Source organism: Ailuropoda melanoleuca, chromosome 4 (genome assembly GCF_002007445.2).
Source record: "Ailuropoda melanoleuca isolate Jingjing chromosome 4, ASM200744v2, whole genome shotgun sequence".
In the NCBI taxonomy this organism is placed as follows: Eukaryota; Metazoa; Chordata; class Mammalia; order Carnivora; family Ursidae; genus Ailuropoda; species Ailuropoda melanoleuca.
In genome coordinates, this window is record NC_048221.1 from 25,161,503 (window position 1) to 25,178,099 (window position 16,597).

The 16,597-nt window shown below is 38.3% G+C and overlaps 1 protein-coding gene and 1 pseudogene across 41 annotated transcripts in view; both read left to right on the forward strand.

Annotated features, from left to right (window-relative positions):
* Nucleotides 1–16,597, forward strand: part of SLMAP (sarcolemma associated protein) — a 149,960-nt gene that overhangs the window by 50,699 nt on the left and 82,664 nt on the right. For 23 of the 41 annotated variants that reach the window (XM_019805271.2, XM_034658507.1, XM_011231386.3 and 20 more), the window contains exon 2: nucleotides 8,391–8,538. In XM_019805271.2, the coding sequence (XP_019660830.1) occupies nucleotides 8,391–8,538 (148 nt within the window). Of the gene's footprint in view, nucleotides 1–6,807; nucleotides 6,879–8,390; nucleotides 8,545–16,597 lie in introns of all 41 variants that reach the window. The other 18 variants (XM_019805278.2, XM_019805267.2, XM_019805316.2 and 15 more) reach the window with 2 other exon arrangements.
* Nucleotides 10,837–15,050, forward strand: LOC100481056 (annotated as a pseudogene).

Genomic DNA, 16,597 nt, shown 5'->3' on the forward strand with positions numbered 1-16,597 from the left:
GGACTGGGTCTTAACTATATATAAATGTACTGCAATACCTGTTCCTCCTCCACCTCCTCTTTCTCCTTGCCTTTCATTCAGATCACCACCCTCACTTGTAAGTGCCTTCTTAGCAACTAACTGTGCCTAACTGTTCTTTTCAGCAGCCTCTCAGGATTTTAGTACTTAATTCATACTCTCTTAACTTATTCTCAATGTAGAGGTGCTCTGCGTTTGATTTTATGGATGTGCAGTCTCTCTAAGACAGGTGCCAAGTAAATGATTTGCCTTAATGATGGAGTTAGAGTTGAAATTGATTCTTACTATTCTGATTGCTTCAGGAAAACTTCATAAACAAAGTGATATTTCAGAAGTTCTCAAAGTACTCAAAGACCAGAGAGTGTTTAATCTAAGTAAGAGAGGAGGAAGACAGTGTGGAGGTTTTAAAGGAATAAGAATGTGAAATCTGCAGTAGCTGTGAGACCATGGCAAGCTACTTAATATACCTGAGCCTCAGTTTCTTACTCTATAAAATGGAGATGGTAATATTTACTTGGTAGGATTGTTGTGAGCATCAGAAGTACCTGCACATAGCAGGCAGTCAAAAAAACAGTAGCTATTATTATAGATTAGGGATTTGTTTGACTTGGCCCTAGAAAATTTATAGATTGAAATAGAGCTAATGGGGGTGACATCATGGAAAATGGTAGAGAAGGGAGCTCCAAAAATTGGTTCTTTCACCAAGACAGCTATTAAGCTAGCATGAACTGTCCAAAGCAATTATTTTAGAATTCTTCAGTCTAGTCAAGCACTTGCAGTATCTAGTGGAGTGCTTAATGAAGAAAGAGGCTGGTAAATTTCTGAGAATTTTGGTGTTTTGCACAGTGACTACCATTTTCTATCCCCCATCCTTGTGGCAGGCAGCTGGTGGTAGGGTGGCCCATGGTACCTGATGTGACTTTCTTGTCCTTCAGAAATTGTGGTTTTATGTTTTGACTGCTGGTTTGATTGCCGAGGGGCCAGCACAGAGACTGGCCATTGTTCCAAACCCCGTAGGCTTAAGTGGTTTCCCCGGCATCTGCCAAGGGAATTTAAAGAGACAAAATACCCTTCTTTCTGACTGAATCCTGGCATTTAAGGAAATCTCTGTCAGGACTCTGGCTGACCACAGAAATAACTGAACAGAGACTTCCATGACAACACACAACAAGGAATATAGACTTTGCGGGGGCGGGGGGAGTTCGGAATTCACAACAGTCAACTGTATCCTTCATCAGTTAATAGCAATCACTAGAAAGAGGAGAGAACCTAATTTCTAGAATTACCACATTACAACATTCAAGATGTCCAATTTTCAACAAAAATTACAAAACATATGAAGAAATAGAAATTATGGCCCATTCACAGGAGAAAAAAGAAATCCCTGAAGAAGCTGAGTCAATGGACTTATTAGACAAAGAGTTTAACTACTTTAAATGTGCTCAGAATGCTGAAGGAAGACATGGACAAAGAACTAAAGGAAATCAGGAAACAAAGTTTAAACAATTGGGGAATATCAATAGAGAGATAGAAATTATAAAAAGTACAATAGCTGAAATAAAAATCAGTGGAAGTTTTGGTGGCATATTTGAGCAGGCAAAAGAAAGAATCAAAAAAACTTGAAGATAGGGCCATTGAAATACACTGTCTGAGAACCAGAAAGAAAATGATGAAGAAAAATAAACAGTACCAAAGGGACATCATCGAGTGTACCAACATGCACATTATGAAAATGCCAGAAGGCGAAGAGAGGGAGAGAATGGAACAAAAAATTTTTGAAGAAATAAAGGATGAAAAGAATTTAATGGTTTTAGCTCTTGTAATTAAGTCTTTGATCCATTTTGAGTTAATTTTTGTATATGGGGTAAAATAACTTTATTTTTTTGCATGTGGTTATCCAGTTGTCCCAGGTCCATTTATTGAAGAGACTATTTTTTTTCCATTGGTTGGTCTTGGCACCTTTGTTGAAATTCAGTTGGATGTAGATGTACAGTTTTATTTCAGGAATCTTAATTTCATTTTTACTTAAGCATGTCTGTACTTATGCTTATACCACACCACTTTGATTACTGTAGTTTTATAGTAAGTTTTGGAATTTAGGAAGTGTGGATCCTCCAACTTTGTTCTTCTTTTTCAAGATTGTTTTGCCTATTCAGGATCCCTTGCGATTCCATATAAATTTGAGGATTGACTTTTCCATTTCTGCATAAAGGCTGATTTGAATTTTAATAGGGGTTGCATTAAATCTGTAGATCACTTTGGTTAATATTGACACCTTAACAGTATTAAGTCTTTCAATCCATGAACATGGGATGCCTTTCTATTTCTTTAATGTTTTGTAGTTTTCAATGTGTAAGTCTTTTAGCTCTTTAGTTAAATTTATTCCTAGGTGCTGTATTTAGGTGCTCTTATAAATGGAATTGCTTTCTTAATTTCCTTCCTGGATTGTTCATTGCTGATGTGTAGAAACACAACTGCTTTTTGTGTGTTTGTCTTGTAAGCTGCAACTTGGCAGAATTTGTTTATTAGCTCTAGTAGCTTTCTTTTGGGTTCTGTGGCACTTTTCCATATATAGAATCATGTCATCTGTGAATAGACATAGTTTACTTCTTCCTTTCCAATTTAGATGCCTTTTGTTTCTTTTTCTTGTGCCTGGCTAGAACTTCCAGTACAGCATTGCATAGCAGGGTGAAAGCAGACTTCCTTTTCATGCTCCTGATTTTAGGAAGAAAGCTTTCATTCTGTCACCATTGAGTATTAGGTCAGCTGTGGGGTTTCCTTTATCACGTTAGGAAGTTCCTTTCTAATCCTAGCTTTCTGAGTGTTTCTTTCTTTCTTTCTTTTTTTTTTTAATCATAAAAAGGTGTTGGTTTTTGTCATGTGCCTTTTCTGTATCAATTGACATGATTGTGTGGGGGTTTGTCTTTCTATTAATGTAGTATGATACATTGATTGACTTTCTTATGTTGAACCCCTTGAGGTAAATTACACTTTTTCAGCCAGTCTCTGCTTTTTGAGCTTGGGTGAATTGCAAGTTAGGGTGAACAGAGGTAAGGGCCTTGCGTCAGTCCTTTAAGTAGGCCCAGACAAGTTAGAACAGATAGACAAGGTAATTTGTGATTTAGGTCTACTCCGTTCTCTCTGGAACCATGTATCAGGGTCCCACACCAGGAATGTAGGCTAATGTCTTCAAGACTTCTGTTGTACTGGGGAAGGGGATGGGATAAGAGTAAATAATGCCACAAAGATGTCCTACCGTTTTTAAATTGCCCTTTTCCTGATTCATTGTTCGGTTGGTTGCTGTAAGACTGTTTTCCAGAGTCCTGATTCTAACAAGGTTGGTTCTGACAGTTTTTACTTATTTTTCAGTGTTAATGAAGGAGAATGGGAGCTTGGAGCTGCCTACTCTGCTGTTTTGCTGATGTCACTTTCTTCATTTCTTTTTGATTTTTATAAATTTCCTCCTTTTCACCTTTTATTTCTCTTAATGGATCATCATTATAGTTAGTCACTTGTGTCCTTCTAATTTTATGTTCATTTCTGAAATTATTCTTTTTCTTTTCTTTTGAGTTCTTTCACCTTTTCTGAAGTTTTGTAATTGTGATTTATATTTCTTTTTCATGTCTTGAATTATTTTCTTAATGTCTCTTAGTTTGTTTTGAAATAGCATGTTATAATTTTGATCTCCTTTCAAGGTCTGCCATTCATTATCTGTAGGGATGTTATTCTGTTCTTTAGTCTCATTTTTCTTAAAATAACTGTGTGGGATGGGACTTTGATATTTTTTTTTGTTGCTCATTTTTATGTGGAATTTGTTTTCCTGAACTTTTAGAAAGGGGGTCATAGTTCAGGAGAACTTTTCTAATGTCACAGAGCTCCCTCTCCTGTTGTTTTTGTAAAATATTCAGAAATATGATGGCTTCCTTTTCCTTTCTCCATTTTTATCTGGATCTTTTCTTTGTCTCTGTCGTCCCTGCCTTGCTCAATTTTGGTTCCACATACAGCAGCTTCCCGCACCATGTAGCCCTATCTTGGAAGGCAGTTTTTGTTGGTAGGTTAGTTTTAAGAATTTATATGACTCAGACTGCTCCAGTCTTTTTCAGAACAACTCATGCTCACTTGTTATTGGACTGGGCTAATAAACTTTTTCCATTTTCAGCTTCTCCTCTCAAATTGGCCATCACACTGTCCAATGACTACCTAATGACTATTTTGATGTTCTCCTCAAGTCCCTCAAATGTTCCATTGCTTCCCTACACATCCTCCTGTTCAGGTGCTGGTTTCATGTATGTCTGCTGGCTCTTCATGTTTTCCTCACTCACTTTTGAGGTTTGTGTGGATACTTTGTCACCTGCTTTTGTTGTTAATATTATGCATGGGATTTTGGTTTTGCTATTTTAGTCAGTCTGTTTGGTTTTAGGTGGTAGTTCAGGTAGATTAAAAATCTGTGACGTAGTATCTGCTGTCTAGAATCCATAATCCATTCTGTGTTCACATTTTTATTTTTATTTTTTTATTTTTTATTTATTTTTTAAAAGATTTTATTTATTTATTTATTTGACAGAGAGAGAGAGAGACAGCCAGCGAGAAGAGGGAACACAAGCAGGGGGAGTGAGAGAGGAAGAAGCAGGCTTCCAGCAGAGGAGCCTGATGTGGGGCGCGATCCCAGAACGCCGGTATCACGCCCTGAGCCAGAGGCAGGCGCTTAACGACTGCGCTACCCAGGCGCCCCTAACAAGAACTTTTTGAAGGCCAAAGAGCAAATTATGCAACACGTGGAATATAGTGCCTGTGTCATTGAAAGTAATCAGAATTAACGGGAGTTGGGGAAAAGTGATGGGGCAGGGAGAACCGTTCAGTTCAAGGACAGCTATCAATGTCAGATTTCTGGGAGCTTAGCATTTATTTAGGGAAAAACAAGGGGTTAATCAGAGATTAAGTCTGAAAAGAGTGTAAATTGAACTTTGGTCACAAGCTACAGAGGGTTTTATACATTCAGGGCTACATAAACACCTGCTCAAAGTGAATGCCTGGTGGCCAGTGCAAACACTAGGGCTGCTTGGGCATTCCTTACACTACTGGGAAATAAAGATACTTAAAGCTTCAACAGGATTTGAAAAAAATTTTTAGAGTAGCCAAAAATGATCTCTTTTAAGGAAAAAAAAAAAAAAGGAAGCCTGATAGAAGAAGGCTTATCATCATAGAGGAGAAAAATATTTCTGGTTTAAAAGTGACAAAGGACCAGCTAACATATCTACTTACAGGAAATCCCATTCAGGGACTGTAAGCACAGTCCCTTGCAAACAAATTGACTTCTTTATACCTTCAGGAACCTAAACTGTACATAGAATAGCTTCTGTACAATTTAGACTGAATAATAGCAGATTGTTTCATAGAAGATGCAGAAACATCACTTTTAATATCAATCTTTCAAAACAGCCATGGACAGAAGGTTAATTCGTATCAATGAAAATAGTTTTGCAGGGAGGTAGACTAATGTGGTCTAGCTATTCATAAGTGCGGAGGCTCAGGCACGTGAGTGGAGGTTAGTGTGGCTGAGAGGGATGAAAGTAGAAGGTAGTGGAATTTAATGAGTTTGGAGAGGGAACCAAGAGCAAGATCATGTAGGGCCTTATACGCTATAATGGTAAGAACTTTAGGTTTTATTCTAAAGTGTTTGGAAGCCATTAGCAGGTTGAGAGCAGAGAAAGGGTGAACAACTACCATAAATGATAGGTTCACACTAAACGGAGGCTCTCTTCGGACAGTGATAACAGATGTGTCAGACTGAAAAGAGCCTGGGTTAATGTTGACTTTCAATTTTTTTAATTTGAAGATTTGTGATTGTAGTATTATGTAGGAGCTATGTAAGAGGTGTTGAAACACACACACACACACCTTTTTGTTTTCCAAAGTTTGCTAACAGTACTGAAATTCATTTCATATATTCTTTTTCTATTCTGTTCTTTTTAAGGTTTAAATCAAAATGCTAGCCACAGACTACTAAATGACTTCGTAATACACTGATGGATCAGAACTCGAAGTTTGAAAAACACTGTAAATCTAGTATAATCCCTTTATTTGGCTTGTCAAGGCACAGGGCACTACAAATGACCAAGCCAGAATCCAGATACTGCCACATTTCCCGTGAATATGTTCATTAAGAAATAAAAACCAAATTCCCCTATACAGTGTTCCAGGGTAGAAAAAAATTGTGAGCGTTAAGTGTTCCTATTTGAGTGTATTACCTGTGCTTCTCTCCCTGGTGTGAAATGGTAAGGCCTGTAAATTTCAAATGGACTTGTAAAATATCAACACAGTTTTCATCATTAATGTTCTGTAATTAAGTATACAGACTGCTAGCCAAAATAACAGTTGGTTTCTTTTGAGTTACAAACAGAGACTAAGTCATTTATAGACTGCCTGGTGGCCTTTAAATTGTCACCTAGGAATTAATGAAAAGAAATGCCATTTTCATATTTTCCTCAAGTTGTATATTCTTTCGTTGTGTTTCATTTTGGAAAAGAGTTTGTGGGAGGAGTAAAAGATAAATGAAACATAAAGGTCAGTGTGAAGTAATGGGGAAAAAATGGCCCTTTCAATTCTATTATATGAATCCTTGCTCCTAGCTCTGTGACCTTTGGAAGATACTTGCCTGTGCCTCATTTTTCTCATCTACAAATGGAAATAATATCTGTATCATAGCTTTAATGTTAAGATTAAATGAAGGCCTCGTGGTGTAACATATATTTTAATAAATATTAGTTTTTTCTTTCCTTTCTTCCTTAGGAAGGAATTCAGTGAAAATATGTTGCTAGAATAAGCAGGGCTGGAGAGTGTAGAAAAATGCAAAAAGAAAGGTACATCTTTTTTTTATTGGTTGTTCTCTTCCTAGTAAGTCTGTTGTGCATGATCCCAATTGTTCCTAATATCTTTTATAATAGGTAGGTGATAAATAGGTAGGCTTTCTGTGCCTCTTGCTACCCCTCCCCTTTATAAAGAGGGAAGTTACCCAAGTGATGAAAGGCAAGTTTAAGAGGCCAGGAAATAGTAGCTTCATAGCTGATTCAGGTATTTTAGTTCCTAGTGTCTCCAGTCTGCTTTATTACAAAGAATTTACTGAAGATATGTCATTCCTGATACCAAGTATGTTAGTTAGCTGATAGCTGTTAATTATAGGTGTTACCTAAAACCGATTGTCCTCGCTTGTGGAATAAACACTTCCTTTGATTTAACTCAGATATCCTAGGAACAAGATTACAAAGAGTTAGATGGAAAGATAGAATTAAAATTCTGTCTAGTTGGCTTTTTTTAAATAACAGCTTTATTGAGATATAATTCACATATTATAAAATTCACCCTTGGGGTACCTGGGTGGCTCAGCCAGTTAAGCATCTGCCTTTGGCTCAGGTCATGATCCCAGGGTCCTGAGATTGAGCCCCGCATTGGGCTCCTTGCTCAGCGGGGAGTCTGCTTCTCCTTCTGCCCCTCGCTCATGTGCTGTCTCTCTCTGTGTCAAATAAATAAATAAAAATCTTTAAAAAAATATCCACCCTTTTAAAGTGTACCATTCATTGGATTTTAGTACATTCACAAAGCTATGTAACCGTCACTATTACTTAATTTTTAGAACATTTTAATCACCCCCAAAAGAAACCTGTACCCATTAGCAATCATTCTCCACCCCTCACTCTCCACCACCATTCTCCCACCCCTTTTCCGTTCTTCCCCTGGTATCTCAACCCCTTGCAACCACAAATGTGCTTTTTGTCTCTATGGAATTGCTTATTCTGGATATTTCATATAAATGAAATTATATAGTATATGATCTTTTGTGACTAACTTCTTAGTGTAATATTTTAAAGGTTCATCCATGTTGTAGCATGAATCGGTACTTCATTACTTCATATTGCCAAATAACATATAATATAATATGAATACACTGCATTTTGTTTACCTATTCATCAGTTGATGGACATTTAGTTTGTTTTCACTTTTTGGCTATTATGAATAATGCTGCTGTGAAATTCGTGTACAAGTTTTTGTGAGGACATATGTTTTCAGTTCTCTTGCGTATGTACCTTGGAGTAGAATTGCTGGGTCATATGCTCACTTTTTGTTTAACATTTTGAGGACTTTATAAACTGTTTTCCAAAGTGATTGCACCATTTTGTCTAGCTGGATTTAAAATCACTTGGTGTCCAGGTTCTAATTTCCTATATATTAAAGAAGAGCCTTAGCTGAAACAAGTGGTTTGAATTTATAGGGGAAAAAATCCACCTGTAGTAGTTTGCAAAGGTGGAAGTCCTTTTTCTTAAAGTAGGTTTGGAATATTTAGCATTAATCTTTGTTCTTTTTTTTTTTTCTTTCAGTTTTATCTCCAAGACACTAAAAGTAGTAACGGTACCTTTATAAATAGCCAGAGATTGAGTCGAGGCTCTGAAGAAAGTCCACCATGTGAAATTCTTTCTGGTGATATTATCCAGTTTGGGGTAGATGTAACGGAGAACACACGGAAAGGTACGGGTATGGATCGATTTTTCCTATTATTTGCCTTTTTAAGTTTAAAAAAAATTCTGTTTAATGTTATAGAACATTTCATGTTTGTAAAAATATTTAAATACAGCATTATGTGCAGTAAAAAATTAAAAGTTTCTTACTTCCCCTATTGCTTTTCTAAAGTTTTAAATTCTGAAATGTTTATAAGTGATTTATATTTTTCATCACGGTATGAAAATATAGGACACTCCTGTGCTAGTTTAGGAAAAAGTTGGCTGCAGTGACAGCATACCCAACCAACGGGAGCTTAAACCATAAGGATATTTATTGTTAACAAGAGTACAGGAGGGTAGGTCCAGACTTTGTTCACTTGACTCGGTGATGTTTTTGGAAATCCAGGGTCTTACTGTCCTTAACATGTTGGTTTCTTATGCTTTTGCTTATCTTAGGTTTTTGCTTTGTTGCCTCATGTTTAAAAAGGGATGGCTGCAGCCCCAGGCCTTATTTTCCTTATGCCAGAGTACTTGGCAAGAACTGCCAGGTGGGGACAAAATGTCCCTGTATGGCTCTTTTTTTTTTTTATGTTGAAAGCATAGTCTTTTGTAGAATTCTCTCAGCAGATTTACACTCCTCTTGTCTCGGTGGCCACATACATACCTATCTATGGCTACAAAGAATCCTGGGATGGGGCGCATGGGTGGCTTAGTCGTTAAGCGTCTGCCTTCGGCTCAGGGCATGATCCCAGAGTCCTGGGATCGAGCCCCACATCAGGCTCCTCCGCTGGGAGCCTGCTTCTTCCTCTCCCACTCCCCCTGCCTGTGTTCCCTCTCTCGCTGGCTGTCTCTGTCTCTGGCAAATAAATAAATAAAATCTTTAAAAAAAAAAAAAGAAGAAGAAGAAGAAGAAGAAGCCTGGGAAGTTACTTACCTGGCAGAAGGGATCAGAAGATCCATGATTGTCATAGGTCAATTATGATTTATCCCTTCCAGTTGTGCATACATTGTTGTCCCAAACAAAATCAAAGTTCTGTAGGCAGTTAATATACCTATCAAGATATAAAATTTTACATCTCACAGTTTTTGAAACTAGAAGTTCTTTAGCTAAATAAATGTAGATTGTCAATTTTACAATCTAAAGCTTCCTGGGTTTACCTGCTTCACTGTCTACTTTATGACCATGAAATTATATGGCTGGATCATAAAACTAAATGAATAGGAACCGAAAGTGTGCAATTCTGTTGTCTTAGTTTAATATGGACAATGGAACCAGTTGACAGGTTTCTCCTTTTGCTTCTCTGAACATACTTTGATCTGGCGATGCCCTAAGTTATCAGTACGTGACATTTTGTGCAGTAGATGTGGGGATGAGGGTGGGTGGGCGGTGGTGCTGCTACTGTGTATGTGCATGTATGTTTATATACTTTTCACTGGTTGTTGCAACTGCAGTATAATTTTTACCAGGTTTTGATGGCCTTCTCAGGGAGTTAGATTTTGGTGTTTGAGTTTGGGTAGGGTCATACTCTTAGGGATCCCCATTTACAATTGTAAAATAGAAAGTTTGTATTTTGATGCAAAATATTGAGTACTCCTTAACTAAGAGAGCTCACCTTACGTATGACCATACTAAGAATGGCCATGTTGGACCCTGTAGCATCTGTTGTCGCATTACACCACCTCTGGTACCAAGTCATTCAGCAAACACTTACTGAGCGCCAGCTGTGAATAACCCACAGAGAAGACAGAGAATTTGATTACATGTTTTCTCTAAGGAATGTCTGTCTTCTTGGTTTGCATTTCCCAAAGAGAATTAATAGGTGTTAATCAATAAAAGAATGAGGTTGTCAAATACACTTAGGAAATGCTTAGTTAATCAAAAGTAAACAGGACTTCTCAGAGAGTCTTTAATATGCTAACATATATGCAGATCTCCAGGGAGGTGACTGTTCTAGAATGCAGCTCTTTCCAAGCTCCTTCCCACTCTTCTTTCCCATCTAGCTGTGAGAGACACTCTTTAGTACATGCTGTAGGAAGCTAAGAGGACAATCCTGAAATTCAGGGTTATTATTAGTGCACTATTATTTTAGCAACATTAGATTCTTGCAGGCTTCTTTGAATATTTAACTATCTTTTATGCCAACTTTAAGGAAACTAAGTAAAGAAAAATTTCTTCATCATTTAAAATGTTGTTTCTTGGGGCGCCTGGGTGGCACAGCGGTTAAGCATCTGCCTTCAGCTCAGGGCGTGATCCCGGAGTTATGGGATCGAGCCCCACATCAGGCTCCTCCGCTATGGGCCTGCTTCTTCCTCTCCCACTCCCCCTGCTTGTGTTCCCTCTCTCGCTGGCTGTCTCTATCTCTGTTAAATAAATAAATAAAATCTTTAAAAAAAAAAAAAAATAAAATAAAATGTTGTTTCTTTTGATATTTATTGCCTTCAAAAAGTTGACGTATACCTGGGTTCTTGGGATACAGCTCTATTACTAGCTGAGGACTACCTGTTTAAGCATATACTGGGAAAAAGTTAGACTTTGTCCTATGCTAAATAGTCCTATGGTAAGCTTCATACCACTTGGAAAATCCTACTGAAATTATACAACACTACAGGTTAACCCCTGGTTCAAAGAAGAAATCAAAAGAGGAATTTTAAACTATATAGAAAGGAAAGGAAAGGAGACTTTTATACCAAAATACAGTAAATTCTTTACTCAAAAATTTATAATCTTAAATTCCCTCTGTACTAAAGAAAAAGGACAATGAAGGAACTTAGCATTCAGGAGAAATTAGAAAAGGAGCTGGGAAATGAAAAGCAGAAATTAATGAAATAAGCAAAAAAACTATAAAAGGGATAAACAAACCAAATGCTGGTTCTTTGAAAATTATCCAGCAAACCAGCAAACAATAAAACAGGTAATTCATAAGCCTTGACTCCCTTATTAGGTTAAAAAAATACTAGCAAAAATATACAAGATAAGGAATGAGAAAGGAGACATAAACACAGATACAGGATATACTAAAAGAATTTTGAGAAACTAGTACATGCCAACCTATGACAAAGAAAAAAGCTGAAGTAAACTGTTGTCCTAGCAAAATTATCCCAAGATGTAAAAACCTTGAGTAAATTGATTTCCTTAAAAGAGACCAAGAAGTTATTAAAGATTGACCAGAAACAGAGGCATTCATAGCTGAATATGTTCTTATTTTTAAAAGCAGATAAATCCAGTTATTTAAATAATTCAAACATGCATAAAGGTGGAAAGCTGTCAAAATCCTTGAGAGAAGCCAGCAACATATCATTAATGCCAAATTCTGATAAAGATACAGTTCAAAAATAGAAAACTAGCACTAATTTCACTTGTGACAATAGATGAACAATTCTGATTAAGGTATTAGTAAATTAACTTCAGAAATGAAGCTAGACTTAAACAAAGTAGGTTTTATTCTAGGAATGCAAGAATGATTCAGTATTGGGGAAATCTATTAACATCATCCACAAACTAAAAATGTTACATGAAAAACATGTTACTTTATAACCAGTAGGTATTGAAAAGAAATTTGATCCTTCTCTTCTCATCTGACATGGCAGCCAGCCTTCCTCCTCTCCAGCTCCCTTTTACCTCTAGCCCTGGCTTCCCTTTTCTGTCAGGCCAGCCTGAGCGATTCCGCTGTTCTTCAGGTTGGCCCTATAGCCTCTAGCCCCTAGAGTCCCTGTGCTTTCTCCTTTCTTGGGGCTTAGGTCCTCACCCTCCCTCGCTATGAATGAGTACAAGGTCCTCCTACTGGGCACCAGCCTGACTGAATATATCCTGTCAGGTATAATGTCAGTGAATGGAAAGAAAGGTCTTCACATGGATAGAAACTCATACTATGGAGGAGAAAGTTCATCTATAACACCTCTGGAAGATTTATACAAAAGATTTAAAATACGAGGAGTACCACTACCATCAATGGGGAGAGGAAGAGACTGGAATGTTGGCTTAATTCCCAAGTTCCTTATGGTCAGTGGTCAGCTGGTTAAGATGCTGCTTTATACAGAGGTCAGTTGCTATCTGGTTTTCAAAGTGACTGAAGGGAGCTTTGTCTATAAGGGAAGAAAAATCTACAAGGTTCTTTCCATTGAAGCAGAAGCCCTGGCATCTAGCTTAATGGGACTGTTTGAAAAACATCGTTTCAGAAAATTCCTAGTGTATGTCACCAGCTTTGATGAAAAAGATCCAGAACTTTTGAGGTTATTGATCCTAAGAAGACTGCGGTTCGGGAGGTGTACAAGAAATTTGACTTGGGACAAGATGTCATAGATTTTACTGGCCATGCCCTGGCATTTTATGAAACTCGTGACTATTTGGGGCACCTGGGTGGCTCAGTCAGTTAAGCGTCTGCCTTCCCACTTAGGTCATGATCCCAGAAGCTGGGATCGAGTCCTGTGTTGGGCATCCTGCTCAGCAGGGAGTCTGCTTCTCTTTCTTCTGACCCTCCCACCCTGCTTATGCTCTCGCTCACTTGCTCTTTCTCAAAACAAATAAATAAAAAAATCTTAAAAAAAAAAAAAAAGAACGGATGACTATTTAGATCAACCAAGCTGTGAAACCATTAAGAGATTAAACTTACAAGTCTCTGGCAAGATATTGCAAAAGCCCATACCTTTTTTTTTTTTTTAAATGATTTTTTATTATATTATGTTAGTCACCATACAGTACATCCCCGGATTCCGATGTAAAGTTCGATGCTCCGTTAGTTGCGTTATAACACCCAGTGTACCATGCAATACGTGCCCTCCTTACTACCCATCACCAGTCTATCCCATTCCTCAACCCCCTCCCCTCTGAAGTCCTCAGTTTGTTTCTCATAGTCCATAGTCTCTCATGTTTCATTCCCCCTTCTGATTACTCCCCCTTTCTTTATCCCTTCCTTCCCCTACCGATCATCCTAGTTCTTATGTTCCATAGATGAGAGAAATCATATGATAATTGTCTTTCTCTGCTTGACTTATTTCTCTTAGCATTATCTGCTCCAGTGCCATCCATGTTGCAGCAAATATTGAGAATTTGTTCTTTCTTATAGCTGAGTAATATTCCATTGTATATATGGACCACAGCTTCTTAATCCAGTCATCTGTTGAAGGGCATCTCGGCTCCTTCCACGATTTAGCTATTGTGGACAATGCTGCTGTGAACATTGGGGTGCATATGGCCCTTCTTTTCACTACGTCTGTATCTTTGGGGTAAACACCCAGTAGTGCGATGAAGAGCCCATACCTTTATCCACTCTATGGTCTTGGAGAACTTAGCCTGGGATTTGTAGGGCTAAGTGCTGTTCATGATGGTGCCTATATGCTCACTAACTGATTGAAGAAATCATTGTGCAAAATGGAAGAGTGATTGGTGTGAAATCTGAAGGAGAGGTTCCTTACTGTAAGCAGCTCGTTTGTGATCCCAGGTAAGTAAAAGACCAGGGAGAAAAAGTGGGCCAGGTGATTAGAGTTATCTGCATCCTCAGCCACCCCTCAAGAACACCGATGGCACCAGTTCCTGCCAGATCATCATTCCCCAGAACTAAGTCAGTCGGAAGTCAGATATCTGTGTCTGCATGATTTCCTCCGTATTCAGTGTGGCAGCACAAGGGAAGTATATCACCATAGTTAGTACAACTGTAGAGACCAAGGAACCAGAGAAAGAAATCAGACCAGCTTTGCAGGTTTTGGAACTGATTGAACAGAAATTTGTTAGCCTTAGTGACCTCCTTGTACCAAAAGGCTCGGGAACAGAAAGCCAGATCTTTATTTTCTGCACATAGAATGCTACAACTCACTTTGGAACAACTTTTGATGATGTTAAAGACATCTGTAAGAGGATGACCGAATCTGAGTTTGACTTTGAGGAAATGAACATAAGAAAAATGACATCTATGGGGAAGACTAACAGCAGTACATTTTATTATCTAATTAGGACAAACTTAACTTTTGGTGTATTATGTATACTGTATAAAATCAATATTATTGATCCCATGGTCCTGGGATCGAGTCCCGCATCAGGCCCCCTGCTCAGTGGGAAGTCTGCTCCATCATCTCCCTCTGCCCCTCCCCCGGCCTGTGTTCTCTCTTGCTTACTCTCTCTCTTTCTCAAATAAATAAATAAATAAATAAATAATTTTGAAATCGATTTTATAAGCCCTGCCTTTGTAATCAAAACTGAGATTGCCAAGCACTGTACCAGTAAATATTCCTTCCCTTTCTAATATCATGTATTAACTGGTTTTCATGGAGTGGCTCTTCAGAATTGGCAGTTACCATATTCTGTTCAGTTTAACCAATACTGGCTTTTTTTTCCCCAGGGAAGGATCAGTTTTTAAAAAAAACATTGTGACACTGTTACAGAGCACTTGTACAGTATTTGTATCTTTTAATCAGTCCAGCCTCATAGCCTTTGTAGTAGTGTGCTTCTGCCGCTCAAGAGCTGGATCAGTACAAATTATTATAAAAAAATAAATAAAATAAAATACAACCATGGAAAAAAAAAGCTGGATCAGTACAATTTTTCATGCCATCTGTCCTCTTGACATTAAAGAAATTAGGAATTGAATATCCCACAATTTGGGACAGAATCCCCACATTTTCCCTGCACCTTTCCATTTTGTGTCCTGTCAAGTATTACGAGTGCCCACGTAACACAGCTACAAGTTGGGGTTATGTGGGCCTAAAATTCTAACCCAACACCAGACTGTGAGAATCATTTTGGAGGAAGCCTGTGTTCAGTCTTATAAAATTGATGAGAGCAAAGGGAAAGAAACCTTTCATAAACCAGGTAAATGTAGAAGCTTCTTTTGTATTCTAGATGTGGCTTCTTCAGTAGGCCAAGCTACATTGCAGTATTGATTTGACAAAGTCTCTACTTCAGTGATGTCTGCCTCAAAATGTCTCCAGATGATTTCTGTACTGCAAAATAAAGCCCGAACTCTGGAAAAAAAAAAAAAAAGAAAAGAAAAGAAAAGGCATTTGATCAAGTTTAGGAGTTTCCTAATAAAAATTCTAAATAAATAGGATGAATAGAAAAAAACTAAATAAAATAAGAATTCTAATTGGAATAAAAAGGGGCACCTGGGTGGCTCATTTTGGTGTCTGATTCTTGATTTTGGCTCAGGTCGTGATCGCAGGGTCATGAGGTCGAGCCCTGTGTCGGGCTCCGTGCAGGGTATGGACCCTGCTTAAGATTCTCGCTTTTGGAACACCTGGGTAGCTCAGTTGGTTAAGCGTCTGCCTTTGGCTCAGGTCATGATCCCAAGACCAAGTCCTGCTTTGGGCTCCTTGCTCAGCAGGGGGCTTGCTTCTCCCTTTGCTTGCTGCTCCCCCTGCTTATGTTCTCGTTCTCTCTGACAAATGAATAAAATCTTAAAAAAAAAAAAAAAAAGATTCTCTTTCTCTCTCTCCCTCCCCACCCCCACACACTTGCGCTCGCTGTCTAAAAAAATAAAAATAAATAAAAATAAGTAAATAAGTAAATAAATAAAAATAGAATAAAAGGAGCACAAATACTATGCAGGTGTAAAAATGTATGAACTAAATTTACATATATCATTAAGGATAAATCTCAAAACAGTATCTCAAGCAAATTGCAGATGGCTGTGTGTGCTACAATACTATTTACGTGAAGCATGAATTAATACAAAACAGTACTACATAGTGCTTTTGAATACATTTATAGTAAGGATATAAAATTACACACTTGAAATGACAAAAAATAGTTCGTGAGGCAGGAGAGGTTAAGATGGCGGAGGAGTAGGGGACACCTTTTTCAGCCGGTCCCCTGAGTTGAGCTGGATAGGTACCAGACCAGCAGGAATATCCACGGAATCAGCCTGAGACGCAGGAAGATACATCTGGATCTCTACAAATGAACATCTCCAGCGCTGAGTATCGAGGTGCGAAGCGGGGAGCCGTGAAACCGCGCACAGATATCGGAAGCTAAACAGAAGGGGGAGGGAGCCGCCGTGTCAGGGCGCCGGGAAGCGGTAGCCACCTACACGGGGGAGCGGACAGACCGCGGACCCGCACGCTTGAGACAGCAGGCTGAGAAGGGAGGTCCGGGAGCG